Source organism: Trichoderma aggressivum (genome assembly GCF_033847375.1).
Source record: "Trichoderma aggressivum f. europaeum strain CBS 100526 chromosome Unknown scaffold_033, whole genome shotgun sequence".
Classification (NCBI taxonomy): Eukaryota; Fungi; Ascomycota; class Sordariomycetes; order Hypocreales; family Hypocreaceae; genus Trichoderma; species Trichoderma aggressivum.
In genome coordinates this window covers 167146-181934 of record NW_026946399.1, presented here as the reverse complement: position 1 = coordinate 181934, position 14789 = coordinate 167146, and the positions used below count along the sequence as shown (strand labels likewise).

General features: G+C 50.0%; 5 protein-coding genes across 5 annotated transcripts; 3 read left to right on the top strand and 2 right to left on the bottom strand.

Moving 5' to 3' along the window:
* Positions 1-465: 465 nt before the first annotated feature.
* Positions 466-3925, bottom strand: Triagg1_7485 (uncharacterized protein; the record flags this gene model as incomplete). The annotated part of the gene is made up of 8 exons (XM_062902225.1): positions 466-2005; positions 2060-2201; positions 2256-2285; positions 2384-2612; positions 2665-2955; positions 3005-3064; positions 3123-3375; positions 3429-3925. 8 exons carry the CDS (start codon positions 3923-3925, stop codon positions 466-468), a joined length of 3042 nt encoding a protein of 1013 aa, XP_062753542.1.
* Positions 3926-5414: 1489 nt separating this feature from the next.
* On the top strand, positions 5415-6104 carry Triagg1_7484 (uncharacterized protein; the record flags this gene model as incomplete). Its single annotated transcript, XM_062902224.1, has 3 exons — positions 5415-5825; positions 5878-5943; positions 6012-6104. The coding sequence occupies 3 exons, from the start codon at positions 5415-5417 to the stop codon at positions 6102-6104; spliced, it is 570 nt and encodes a 189-aa protein (XP_062753541.1).
* Positions 6105-6879: 775 nt separating this feature from the next.
* Positions 6880-8112, top strand: Triagg1_7483 (uncharacterized protein; the record flags this gene model as incomplete). Its single annotated transcript, XM_062902223.1, has 1 exon — positions 6880-8112. The coding sequence occupies one exon, from the start codon at positions 6880-6882 to the stop codon at positions 8110-8112; it is 1233 nt and encodes a 410-aa protein (XP_062753540.1).
* A 523-nt stretch (positions 8113-8635) lies between these two features.
* Positions 8636-10414, bottom strand: Triagg1_7482 (uncharacterized protein; the record flags this gene model as incomplete). Its single annotated transcript, XM_062902222.1, has 5 exons — positions 8636-8725; positions 8789-9590; positions 9646-9839; positions 9896-10339; positions 10412-10414. The coding sequence occupies 5 exons, from the start codon at positions 10412-10414 to the stop codon at positions 8636-8638; spliced, it is 1533 nt and encodes a 510-aa protein (XP_062753539.1).
* A 1093-nt stretch (positions 10415-11507) lies between these two features.
* On the top strand, positions 11508-13951 carry Triagg1_7481 (uncharacterized protein; the record flags this gene model as incomplete). Its single annotated transcript, XM_062902221.1, has 3 exons — positions 11508-12590; positions 12646-13873; positions 13929-13951. 3 exons carry the CDS (start codon positions 11508-11510, stop codon positions 13949-13951), a joined length of 2334 nt encoding a protein of 777 aa, XP_062753538.1.
* Positions 13952-14789: the final 838 nt, after the last annotated feature.

Sequence of the window (14789 nt, the reverse complement as noted above, 5' to 3'; positions counted from 1 at the left end):
GACGCGGGACGTAAAGCCGAGACATTTGGCTTTCTTTCAGCTCTTAGTCTTTTGTTGTTTTCGAGTTTCGCACATTATTGAATACATGCACATAGTGTTATGACTTATGGACGGTCATGACCTAAATGCTGCGCCAGCGCGTGAATCAGCAATGCTGCTCACTCAAGCTCAACATGATTTATTACAGGTACATAGGTAATGTCCATACTTTACGGAAGGTGACGCGCGTCTTGAAAGGTCGAGAAATAGCAGGCATGAATCGTCTGGAGGACGACTTCTGGCCTCCTCCTCTTCGCCTGACCAATCACTTATAGTCATTCGCATTCATTCTAGAGTTTACAAAGAGTAGCCAAAGTGTCTGAGGAGGAAAAGACTCTTAGAGGATACTATATTTCTTCTAGATGATTATATCATCTGATTAACCTGATGACTAAACCTTAAATCTGTGATAGATCATGAAACAGCCTAAATCTCCCACTTTTCTATCCATGATTGAGCCCGGATCGTCCCAGGATGCATCGGACCTAGGACTTGATGCCGAGCTTGCGCACAGGTCTTCATTAAAGTTAGGGCATCATTATCTCGACCTTGCCTTTTCCACGTGTGGGCTAGGTTGTACATGCTGGCCAGTGTATCTGGATGATCTGCGCCTAGCTTTATCTTGCGAGTTCTCATCACTTGCACGTGTAAATCCTCGGCCTCCTTCCATCGGCCCTGGTATATGTATGTTACTGCAAGGTTGTGCATGCTGGCCAGTGTATCTAGATCATCTGCGCCTAATAACTCTCTTCGTATCTCTATTGACTCTGTAATGAACACCTCTGCTTGACTCCATTTGCCCTCAATTTCGAAGTAAGCAGCAATACTATGGAGAAGATATGCCCTTGCTATGTTCTCATCTCGTGATTGCAACCCATTTAACTGTAACACAGCGTTTGCATGTGAGAGGTAGGCGGCGCATTTTGTTCGGGTCTCGTATTTGCCGAAGGGATACATTTTCGACACAGTCATCAGTGCTTCCGTGCCGAATCGATGAATCGTTCCCCGGCTCGTAAGCCACTTGCGCGTCACCAACTGTACAAGCCGATGCATATCGAAGTTGCCACTGTTCTCCGTCACGAAGGAGAAGGCCTTGAGGATACCCAGCGCTTCTGTAAGCTCTATTTCGCCTCGCGGGACCGCGCCCTTTGCTTGTTCGCCATAATGCGATAAAAACTCAGCCGGGATATCTTGTCGATCGAGCATACTCATAAAGGAGAGGAGCTCGCTGGCTAAGACGTGCTGCTGCTCGATCTGCTGGAATGAAAGCATCCATGTTTGTGCTACTGCCTGAGGAGCTTCTGTCTTTCGTCCGACCGTCTCGAATTCCCTGCTCAGCAGGTGCATGATGTCCATGTCGCTATTTCTTAGTAGTTGAAGGTATTTGTGCACTGTGATGCTAGTTTTTTGAATGAACGAAGCAGCCTGAGCCAAAGCTAAAGGCAAGTGTTCTAATTGAGAAGAGAGCGTTGACAATTCAGTAATGGTTGCGCTTGTGTCTTTGAGCTTCGCACGGAGGAGCTGTGCTGACTCCTCCTCATTCATTCGCAACACTTCTATCGGCTGCCGTCCTTTGGTCATCCTGACTCCCACCTGTTTGTTCCTTGTCGTGATGAGAATTGTACCGTGGGCACATTCAGGCAAGTATCGACCCAGATTCTTCTCATCTTCCACTTTGCTGGGGCTTGTAGCAGTGCCCGGAGGCTGGCCAAAGAAAAGCTGCATATCATCGGCGTTATCAATGATCATGAGCCACTCTCCGTGGTTCTCCTCTTCCAACCAGTTCTTCACTAATAGCAGCACGTCAACCTTTGATTCCGCGTAGCCAGGGATGCCGCACTCTTGTGCGATAGATCCGAACGCTTGGCGAAATCGGGCGGCACTGCTAGCATGGATCCAGAACACGGAAACTATAGGGTGTGTCTTTTGCAGCTGGAATGCATATTCCAATGCGATTTGCGTTTTACTATCCCGGGTTAGCATTGGCATACGATATAAACCAGAAAGGTTGACAACGTACCCTGCCTCCCCTAAGCCATATAGTGATGCTCTTGCTTGAGATGTACTGCCCGTCTGTTGTGTATGCCCCAGCTGGTCCTTTAGTGTTTTCAAGATTTCTGAGCGTCCTACAAAGTCTGAATTACTTGTATAGGGTATCAAATCTAGACTTGGGTTAGTAGGTATTCGTAGACATTACTGACGACGGAAAACCCTACACTTCACAGTCGAAGTCCGCAGGACTCGCGCTACAAGTTTGCATTAGCTAAAATCAAGCACAAGGGTGATTGAATAAAGACCGTCTTTGATTTATATAGAACCGGTGAGAAGCATTCAAGTTACTTACAAAAGCGAGCTTTCACCACGTTTGAAGCTTCCTGCTCAAACTGTTGAAGCTTATCCAGCGCACTGGTATATCCCGTATCATTTCTATTACCAAACTTGACCATCATTGAATGATCCGAGTCCAGGGGGATTTTATCCTCCATGAAGTCGGGGAGTTGAAGAAGGGCTGAGTCGTTGTCCACCTTGGTAATGAAGTCGCCGGTTCTTTCCCAGCGTTGGCTGTCGCTGTCCTATTACCAGTGTCAGCCATCTCCTCGGTACTATGGTAGCATTTTGTCTTACAAATTGAAGCTGCCTAGTCTGCCTTGTTTCGTAGAAGCTTACAATCTTTCGGTCCCGGACCAGATTCTTGAAATCGGTTAGCTGATTCTCTAGCAAGTCAGACTTGAGTCTGATCTGCTGAAGTAGCGAGCTCCGCGGGTGGTTATCTCGACCAGCTAGCATCTGTTCAATATCATCTACCACTAGCCCTTTATGCGGAATCCCAAAGAGAAGCATCCCGTATGTAGCCTTGTGGAGCGTTGCAATCGTTGGATGATCGTCTTCGTTCGTTTGGACCGCCTTTACAAGGCACTATACTGCAATTGAGCTTTTTACATGTGAGTTGCAACGGATAACCTACGTGTGCGAGTATGATACCGCCAAAGCTGTGTGCGATGAAGAAGAGCGGTCGCTGCCTTAGCTAGATCGGTGCATCTATTAGCCTCCGATTCGTGCTCTCATGACAGCATGCAGCTTACCTCCTCTGTGTTCCGGATTTTCTTGAGTGCCTCCATCAGCCCCCGGCTATAATCCATAATGGTGTCGACCCCACGGGCTGAGAGCTTCGAGTTGTAACCATAGGTCATTGTACGACAGTAGGGCAAGTCCTTGGACAGGAAATGGCGCAACCACATCCGTCCAAGGTTTCCCTTACCCCTCCAGGAGCCATATGCGTGTCCATCGAGGCCGGTGATGGCGATTATACTGCGACCCAGTGGATTAGCATCAAGGCTGCGCACAGGAACAACAAGAGCAGGTTGCACCATTAACGAAATGTTACATACTCTGCGGTAACTGCCTTGTCTTCTTTGGGGGCGTAGAGCTGTGTAAACCCAAAGAAGTGCTGGTCAAAATTTATATCCACATCACCCATCTCAACCTGCCAATCTTCCAGAGGGTTCGCGTCCAGCGCGGACAAGAAACCAGGAACTCTGCCGCCAAACTCTACCAACGCAACCGTCTCCTGCCCATTGTTGGAGCAAGACGGTACGATGCTTGCAATGACTTTCAGCTGCGACTGCTCTTCACCCTTTAATAGATTTTCGCGGATAAAATCCACCAACGCATCGCTCGTCTGTGAGGCTGGGAGACCAGTCACGCGAAAAACAAGGTTCTTTTGCCTAGTAACCACTCGAGAAGGGTTGTTTTGTAGTCGAGGGGTAGCAGTTGCAAGCGCTTGGGTGTTGGATGAATCCCGAATTGTATCGACAGCGTTCGGCGTTGCCACCTCCACGAGGGATGGATTTTGGCCCATCTTCTGGCGTTTTGCGGCTGGCATCATGTAGTATCTGAACTATGAACCTCTCGTAATCTTAATCGCGTTCACAGACTCGGCTATCAGCCATTGCGGCGCCTATGGCATGCCAAGCAGGTAGAGAATGAGATGAAAATTTAGGAGAAGACAAGGTATCAAGAGTACATATTGAAACTACAAGAAGCGGGGGAGATCAATAAGGCTCCAGGCTGCTTCGTAAGGCTGAAATGGATTGCAACCAATGATGGTTTAGAGAACCTAGTAAGGCCTTAGTACATAGATTAGCGATGGATGACAAAAGAGGCACAGGTTTGACTGATAGATCAGGAAAAGCTATAGAGCTGATGATCAGCTATACAAAACACCGCCAAAAGTCACAGGTTTTAAAAATTAATAATTAAATCTACAGAATATATATGCGCCTAACTGAAATTTAATTTTGAGAATAATTGATAACGGTTTTATTTTTAGTAGTATTTCCCTGCAATATTAAATATGATAGCAGCTGTTGTGAATTAAACCTACATACATAAGTACCTACCTATGATAGATTATCCCCTCCTAAACTTGGCTTTTTTTTATGTTTTTTTTTTTTTTCGTTCGTAGACATTTGACCCCCAACTGTAGAACGGCCCGATCCTAGCGCTCTTTTACCCGTTGAATCAATACGTATATTAGTATCAATGAGATGGCGGAAACCACCTCTAGTGCTTGACCCATATGTTCATTCTAGTGTCTCTTGATGTATGGATGCCTTTCATTCTGAGAAATATTCTGCAGTGGGATTACAGTCCAGCGAGCAGCACGACAGAAACAGTAATTTAGCCTTTGCATCTGCGTACAACTGCTGTAGTCTTTTCTTTATTGTGTTAAGAAGCATTATCTATAACGAGGACAGAGTTACGCTCTGTTTACTTGTCACAGTGGTGTACTCCGTAAAAGCTGCCGCGATAACTGCTGCCGCATTAGAGACCGAATCTGTGGGGATTGAAGTCATCCCAACCCGGCGTCGACGCGCTGTAAGGAATTGGCAACGTGAGCTTTCGTATGAGGCATCTTTTCCCAGTGTGTTATACCATGTCCTGGTGTGTAGTTGCAGTTGAGGAGGTAAATGTAGCTTGTGATGTAGAGTACTGCGGTGAAAATAGGAAGACTCTTAACCATCTCGTTAGTCGACAAGCCACTTTGAACCATGGCATCGATCTCATTCTATTGGGAGAGACTAAGTCGTCAGTTTCTCGCCATAGACAAGCCCCAGTTTAATTAATTGCTAATACTATCATGAACGTTGAATTGACTCACCGGCAAGCAACTCCGTGGATTCGCGGCTTCGTGGGCGCTGACGTGCACTTTTTCACGCTACGAGTCCCCATTGCGCGTAACAGACCGAACCAAGTATTTATTCCTTAACTATGCATCCTTAAAACATCACCACAACCTGCCTTTTCTTTTATAAACTCAATAAATCGAAATCCTCCTAGTATATAATCTTCTTAAAAAAACCAACATCGACATCATGGAACACATCACCATCATTCCATTCTCCCCCTCTCAACACACCCATCTACTCCCCGCCATCATCCAAATGCACATTGATTGCATCCAGTCCGACGGCGCTCTCCTACGCTTCCACCCGCCCTTTACTCCCGAAAAAGTCCAAAAGATGAAAACTTTCTGGAACGAACGCCTGTCTCAAATCCCTACCGGCCGTCGCATCACCCTGCTTGCTCTGGTATCATCAGACGGCAAGGACCAGGGCGATGTGGCCGGCATCATAGAGCTAGGCATGCCGGAAGCAGACACAGGTCCTTTCCGAGGCGACGTCGAGATGCTGATGGTGTCGCCAACCTATCGACGCAGAGGTATAGCTAATAAACTACTCAAAGAACTGGAAGAAATCGCAAGAGAAAAGAAGAGGACATTGCTAGTGAGTTGTCAAGGCGTGCATTTTTCGCAGTTGGGTGCTAACATGCACGCAGCAACTAGGCACAGACGTTGGCTCTACGGCGGAGAAATATGTATATCCTCGCTTGGGCTATGTTCTTGTATGAAATACTCTGCATTTTATTGATTTCTTGGTAGTGGCCGACTTACTTACTCGTGCGTTTTACAGATGGGAATAATCCCCAACTATGGCATCTCGCCTCGGGATGGCTCGCTGAAAGACGGTGCTTTCTTCTACAAACAGCTGGCGCCTATCTGCTAATTGAATTCTGTATGATTATGATTTCACATAGATTTGATGGTTATACTTTATATGGAATTAAATTTCAAGAGAGATCCCTTGCTAAAACCACATCAACTACACTTGTGAACAACATCACGCGCTTCTACGCCACTATCCCAGAGCGAACACACACCAAAGACAAAAAACTCTGCTCCGTCTTCTCCAATCCCATCCACCCTCTCAATTCCCCTTCCGGCTATATCGGCAATACGAGCACCCTCCTTTCCCACGCTTCAAGCAACCCCAAATCCTTCTGCTCTGCCACATTCAAGCTTCATTGGCTTCTTCGGCTCAAGGCGGCCTAATTCGTCTCCGAGGCCACTCCACTCGGCCGAGTGGGGTCACAATCCGGCCGAGACGGGCCAGCAGCAGAGATTGCCGGATTGCCTCGTGCCGACGTCCCTCCGGCTCCGATCGTGAGATGCCGGGAAGACTCCCGATGATGGTGAATGATAGGCTTTTGATTAGACGGCGGAGATACGAAGGATTTTCCGCCTTGTCAAAGGCAAATTCTTTGGAATATGGCGCCAGAATATGCGGTGATATCACGTACGAGTATATACCATGATGAAGGCAGGTCTGTTATATACGGATGTAAGTGGTATATATATCAGCCAGATCGCCAAGCAGTTTGTTTCTCACCATCACCATCATCACCATTCAATCTCAGCAATATTATAAGCAACATCATACCCCATCACCAACACACCACCTTCCTCTTAGCCTCCCCCTATAAACCAAAAATCCCAAAGCCATGGCCACTCCATCAACCGGCGTCGCCATCATCGGCGCAGGCCTCTCCGGCCTCGCCCTCGCCCTCGCCCTCCACCGCAAAAACATCCCCTGCATTCTCTACGAATCCCGCAAAGCCTCCCTCGACATCGGCGGCGCCATCATGCTCTCCCCCAACGCTCTCAAGATCCTCGACGCCCTAGGCGTCTACGCCAACATTGCCCCCCTCGGCTACCACTTTGAAGAGCTCTTCTTCCGCTCCGATGACGACAAGCCCGTCGACAACTTCGAGTTTGGCTCCCAGGCCAAGCACGCATACAAGGCCCTCCGCATCTACCGCTACGAGCTCATCAACGTCCTCGCCTCCATGGTCGGCGACGCCGGCATCCCCGTCCAGTACAACAAGAAGTTCTCCCACGTCACCTCCGAGTCTTCTTCCTCCGTGACCTGGGCCTTTGCCGACGGATCCTCCGCCACCGCAAAGCTGCTCGTCGGCGCCGACGGCATCCACTCTCGCGTCCGCAAGCACCTGTACCCAGACCTCGTCCCCAAGTTCACCAACATGATTGGCGTCACGGCCGCCGTGCCCCGTGCGCAGCTCCGGGCCGGACCCGACTACCCCCTGCCGGTGACCATCATGAGCCCCAAGCACGGCGCCTTTGTCATTGCCCCGCAGCGCGCCGACGGCTCCGAGGTCCTCATCGGGAAACAACGTCGTCTCCGGCAAGAGTACGACCGCGCCGGCTGGGACGAGCTGATGAGCAACAAGTCCTGGTGCGTCGATTTCCTGCGCGAGGGGAGCGCCGACTTCCCCCCCATTGTGGCCAATGCCGTGGCCGACATCCCGCTCAAGGGCATCAACCTGTGGCCATTCTACCTCGTCCCCAAACTGGACGCCTGGACCCAGGGCCGCGTCGTCATCCTCGGCGACGCAGCTCACGCAATCCCCCCCACCGCCGGCCAAGGCGTGAACCAGGCCTTTGAAGACGTCTACACCTTTGCCGGTGTCGTAGCCAGTGTACAGCACCAGAAACAGTCGCAAGATGACCCACAAGACGCCGTGCGCGTCGCCAAGGCGCTCAAGAACTGGCAGCTGGGACGGCAAGCTCGTGTAGACAGGGTGTTGGATCTGAACGACAAGCTGAACAAGAGACGATTGCCGGATGCAGTCAAGGCTGGCGATTTTGAGCCTTTTGACTTGGAATGGCTGTATGGCGTGGATTTCGAGCAATTGATTGCTGAGTGGGCTAATTGATGGACCCCGAAGCTGTTGTATCTATGAGGTAGTTGAAGTTGTTTCTTCTTTGTTTCCTTTAGTAGCGTCCGAATTGCAAGCGAGATCTGTCAGCGTTCTGGAGCCAGTGTTGTACGATGAACCCACGCATTTCGTGATAGACAGGCCATGACGATAATCAATCTCATAGCGACTGTGAATAAATAAGATTTGCACATTCCTAAATCAACCAGCACATGATCGCATCTAGGGAGACCATAATCAGTTCAGCCATGGGTGATCCCAACCCTGGAATGGCATCAATCAATCCCGGCGACCACTATGGTCATATCACAATCCTGTCTGGCACGACGCAACGATACGCACCTTGTGTCACTGTTGTAAGATCCTCGCATCACGTCGTCATTTGAAGCATTATCTTTCTACACGTTCCCGGAGCAGCAGGGTCACCGAGCGCCCAAGCCTCCCATTTTATAAACCCCATATTGAAAAAAAGAAATGACAAGAAAAGACAATCCACGCTTCTAGTATTAACTCTAGTCATCTACTCGACCAAATAGTTGTCTGCTGCGGACTTGACATCCTTTGAGAAAGTAACCTCCTCGTTCTCTTCAATCAGCGAAACAGAAGTGACCTAGGAGCAAATGTTAGCGACGACGACATCCACCGGGTTGCTCAAAACCAGCAGCAAACTTACATCAACGTCCACAAACGGTGTTGTCTTGTTGAAACGAACAGTCATGGGGAAGAAGTCGTTTTCATCATTAGATTCCGCCTCAAACTCAAACGATCCGCTGGAGTTCTCATCATCGACCGAGCCAATGTTCCACTCCAGCGTATCTCCCGATACCTCGTAAGAGGCGTCGAAGCTGGAGACAACAGGCTCGCTTCCTTGGTAAGGAATAATGACGCCGACATCTCGCAGGGCATCGCCGCCTGTCAGCTCATACTCGACCGTGATGTTGTACTTGTCGGAGTCCTTGTTAATCCAGACAGTGAAGGTAATAGGACAAGCACTCGAGTCGTCCGCCTTTGGCGAGGCTCTCCATCGTAGGAGTCCTACGCCTTGGTTGATTGGGAATCCTCGAGCCGCATTGCTCATTTGCAGAACCTTGGAGCTGTTGAAGAGGTTGCGGTCCACGTTGGGATGAGGGCGGAACTGGGCACCATGGGAAGGAACAGCGTGCAGGCCGAGCTTGATCTTTGTTAGGCTGGGGTCTGAAACTCGCAACGTCAAGTCTCCGTTGATTGAAATGGAGTTGACTGCGCCTTCTCTCGAGAGCTTGGCGCTTATCGTCTCGGCAATTGTGACATGAATGGCATCACGGTCCAGCGTAGTTGACACTCGCGATTCGGGCTCGGCGGCGGCGGCAGGCGTTGGCGTGATGAGAGGAGCGTCGTCGGCTCCAGCGCCAAGGTCTCCTCGGACCTTTTCGAAAATGTCGGTCGTCTTTGACTTCTTGCCCAGCTGCATTCCCTTTGCCTTGAGGGTAGATGGCCTAGCGAACTGATTAGCACCATGGAGAGCAGGCAACAGGGTTTAGCATGGCCCACTTGTTGAATGACTTGTTCTTCTCAGCTTCGTATGAGTCGTATGCGCTGGCAGCAGGCTGGGAGGGAGGGGTATAGGTAGGATAGACGGGCGTTCGCGGGGCGGCAGGGCGGCCACTTCTGGCGGACTCCTTGCGCTGCATTTCCAGCTGCTTCGCCTTGCGTTTCCGCTCCTCGGTAGCCTCGAGCTCCTTGTTCTGTATCGGTGTAAGCAATTCGGCTCGCCAGGGTGGCACAGCAATTGGGTCCATACCCGTGCAATGATTTCCTGGATGCGCTCCTCATGACTCTCCATTTCCAAAAAGGTCCTGATCTGGCTGATGGTCAGGTTCTCTCGGTAGCCAAGCGTGACGAGTTCGTCGAATGCGCTGAGGAGCTCGTAGGCATTCCGGACGATTTCCCTCTCGTCTAGCGTCTTGCAGGTGCTGGAGACGACCTGGGCGAAGAGGTGCAGCGAGTCGATGTCTTGCAGAATGTTGGACTGTCGGTTGGTGATGAGCACCATGTAGAGCTCGTCGAGAGGCTGGTAGACGAATCGAACATTGTCCTGCTCGACGATTGTGTGCTGGGTGCCGCTGTCTGCCAGCTTGGGGAACGACGCAAGGAGAGCCTCAATGCGGGATCTGGGCATCTCTCGAAACTGCCTCGAGAGGACAGCTTTCCCGCCGCGGGTGCAGATGGAGGCCGCGAGAACAACCTGGCCAGCGGTTAGTGGTCACGGACGTTAATATGATTCGCTTCTCGGGGCATGTTGGAGCTGTGCGCGCACCATGTTGGCAATGACGTGTCGTGCACTGAAAAGCAATCGGGAGATGCTTTGGTGGGATGTCCAGATGGGTTCAATTGAGCCACGTCTAACTCAGGAGCTGGAGTTTAGTCGCTAACTCAGTGACAAGGCTGTTACTGTACTGCTGTCTGCCAAAAGCGACGTCACGTGTTGCGCCTGTGGAGGGGCTTTGAAGGTCCAGGTATCGGGTACCTCAAGATGAATGAATGGCTGTTGATGTTGTGCCCGTATATCAACCGCGGTGAGCTCAGGAAATACTCGCCATTTACTCCACACGAGTTGAACCAAATATTTCATGGATAAAACTTTATATAATACATCTCTTTTGAGACAATCATCAAGCAATCAACGACTCACCATCTCCTTTGATGTGCTGTTTGCTTGCTTCATCAAGCGCCTCTCAAAGCACAGGCAACAGATGTATAGAGTACAAGCCACCACCAACTTACCCCTGTCTCCCATTCACTCAAGTTCCCAGTACCCCTCATTGCCACAGCGAATCCTGCAGACATCAGGTACCGGGCACTTAGCGAACCTCCATCTCCGCTATTCCTCTTTTAGTCAGCTCTCTCACGTGTTGAGCCAGCTTTCTCCAGAGATCCAGCAAAGCTGCCTTTGGAAACTTTGTTTGTCGCATTCATTAGCCTCAGCCGCAACTTCATCAGGCTGCACTCGATCTGCCAGCGTCAGCCTCGACTACGATTCCTTTGTCTTGAACATCCGCTTATACGACGCGTTTCTCGTGCGCCCGATCCTATCTCTTCATTTTATTTTCTCTTCTCTCGATATCAATGTGTCGCTCTCCTGTTGCCAGCCACCAACCTGAAGACACGATATCGTGAGTGGCGTAACAACTATTCATCTAGCTCTCGGCTCAACAAAGGATTGCCCTGATCATCTCCGACCTTGATCTCCAGAAAGCGCTTCTTCCGCATTGCTTAGTAGCTGAGGAAGCTCACGCCTACTTGCAAATCCATCTACCACCGAATTACAACCATCGCAGCGTTTGCAATACCGGTCCGAAATTCACACCCTTGCATTAACGATACAGCAATCCAACGTCAGGCCGTCACGCGCCATGGCTGAGATTGAGATGGATGTTGACTTGGCCCCGTCAAACTTGATTGACGAGCAGGCCGACGATGACCTCATCGACTACGACATCGATACGACCGAAGACCAGACTCACGACCCGTGGCCATCTCACCAGGATGGGCAAACCTCAAGTGCGCCAGAATATGTAGGTACCGAATCGAAAAATACCGAACTCGAACACGACGGAGAACGCTCGCAAGATACGGGAGCAGGCCGCCCTCACGACGATGCGGTGTACAACCATGATGACATTGCTGAAGAATCCCATCAGCCGGCAGAAGTAGTTGCCGAAATACAGGATGAAAACGTTCTTTTGGAGGCGGAACAATCCAAAGCTGTTGTCGTTGTTGAGTCCGAACACGTAGTAGATGAGATTGATTACGAGGATAACGATGAAACTGCGACAAAGGAGCCAATCCATCATCTAGACGAGGAAGAAAATCCTGTGCACGACAATATCACAGCGGAAGACGTCGCCGATGCCACTGTGGCAGAGCCCGCCGTACCTCAGCCACCAACAGAACCTGCTGACAATGCCGACGTGTCGGAGTCAGCGGCCAGAGATGACGAAGATGAGATAACGTGGGAGCACGAGGATGGTGAGCTAGAGGTTGCCAGCGGCGCTGCAGAGGCCATCGTTCCCGAGACAATCGTTCCACCCACAAATGAAGGCTCATACGAGCACGCCGAAACCCAGAATAGTGATTCACACGACCAGGCATACGAACAGCAAACCAATGCAACGGGCTCTGATGACGAGGAGACAATGGTGGATGGCCCGGGAGAACAAGATTCTGTGGAATATCAACAAGACGAATCACTGTCACAGCCTGAGGAGACAACCTCTGATGAGCACAGTTTCCCAGCCATCACTGTACAATACAAGGGCGACGAATTTCCATTCTTTTCACAAGATAAAGCGCAAGGTTTCTTTTCTGACGTATCCGTACTGGATCATTCGATGGAGTCGGTGCTTGCTGGCCTTCGAGCAGAGCTGGAGAATGAAATCGCTGCACAAGATGAACTTGTCTTCCAAGTCGACGAACTCGGGCTCGAATTTACAGAGGTACGTTTCCGCATATGGGCTCCTTTTCCAAGAAACTAAACTAACTACTCTGCAGGCCACAGAACAAAAGTCCCTCGCGGCCATCACACTACGACAGGTGCTGGAGGTGTTTGACTTGCTGGTGAAAAACCAAGATCCCGATAGTTCGCGAGTTCTGTACACGTACCTCTTCACAAGGTCGAACGCTAGCAAACGATTCGAGTTCCTGGCTGAAAGCGCGGCAGCTGGTAGGGGGCTCGATGAAGTGATTCATTTGTTTGAGTCTCCTTTCGGACATCATCATGCCGCCGCTGATGCCCATCACGGACATGAACATGATGATGATCATGATGAGGCCAGCGAAACCAATGATGCCACAGAAACTCACGAGAGTGTTGAGGACGATGATGAGAATGATGAGAATAATGCCGACGGCGGCAGTGAAGAATCTGAAGCGTCAGAAGAAGATGAGGAAGAGGAAGAGGAAGAGGAAGAAACCTCAGCCATGGAAGAACAGCCTGTCGACACTGCGGATCAGGACGAAGAGGAAGAAGAAGAAGAGGAAGAAGAGGAAGTAGAAGAGGAAGAAGAGGATGAGGATGAGGATGAAGACTTTATGAGAGAAACTGAAGACTTCATCGCAGACGTCGAGGAGATTGCGAACCAGGAGGGCGACTACAGCGATGGCGGGGATGAGGAGTATAAAGATGAACAGCTTCAGGCGGTGGTTGTAGAGCCGGCGAATCATTCCGACAATGCGCATGCAAATGCAGATGCAGAAAACGCACCAGACGCAACATACTCATACGGTAAGGCCACCAACATGAAGACGACGTTTGTTTCCTCGGTTGCTAACAAATCACGCCCAGATGATGAGGATGACGATGCCGACGCCAACCCATTCATTCATCTAGAACTCCAAGAGACCATGGTAACCGATGGGGCCGAGATTGAATACGAAGAAATCGTGCATGTGGAAGGGGGTGATGAAGCATCTCGCCAGATTCCCATGCACCCGATGGACGAATTTATGGACTCCAACGAGCCCGACACCGGCACGACCAACACATTGGCCGATAATGCCGAAGCCATCTCTACCCTACTGGACGTTGGCGCGGTGCAAGGACTGGACCAGGAGATTACCAACGAGGACCTCGCCTTTGATGATGAGCCGCCCGAGATCGATTGGAGAGATGGCCCAGACGCCGCCGATGATGCTAAGAACGACAACGACGTGCCTACACCCTCTGGCCTACCAAAACGGCGTCGAACCGAGGACGAGCAAGGCGCAGAAGACGAACAAGGTAAGCCCACTCGATACCCCTGATTCTGACAAGACGGGAGCTAATTGTTTTGTAGATGTCAAGCGTCACAAACCATGATTGATCACATTCCACCAAGACTAACGACGACGATGCAAAACTCCATTTCCCCCAACATATCATGTCACGCAGCCACACCTGGATAATACCCAAACGGGCGATATGGCCCATTTAATATAACGGAATACTAACCGCAGTCAACAGCGTGATCTCTAACGATATATATCCGATACTCATCTGCATGCTATCGGATAGACTGTCATACACTCCAACGCTGTTGGACGAAGGCGAATTCCAGGTAGGGATCCAGCGGGTTTACTAACAATCAAGACATTGCAACTATGTAGCTGCAGACGACTTTGCCTTTGGGTCGCTTAATGGCCAATTTATTTTCACCTCTTGGCTTTTTTCTTGCTTTCTTTTTTTCTTCTTTTTTTTTCGTTTTCGTTTTTCCTCACCTTTTTTTTTTAATCCCCAGTCTCTTCATTTTACAACCTGGAGTTGGGGGTTCTGATATCACATTCTCCAGATTCAGGAGCCAGACTAGTATTTGGCACGAGCCGCTGTGCTCAACTTGGATCGCCGGAAAAAAGGATAGATATTCTACGGGATGGCTCTTGAGATGTGACACTGGAAGAAAAGGTATGCCACGCGACGGCAACATGGCGTTTTTTGGACAAGCTGGCCCCAGCCCCGATGTTAAAGGTGAAGTATGTCTGCACATAGATTTCGCTAGCTCTACGGACAGAGGTCTGTTGCACATGTCTTCAATGCACGTATCGAATGAATCAAGGCTGGCTTTGAACTTTGAGTGACAGGTGAGATGTGACTTGTACAGATAGATGCTCTCGTGCCCGAGTCATGTTGTCATTTGATACTTGGGCGTTCTTTGGACACA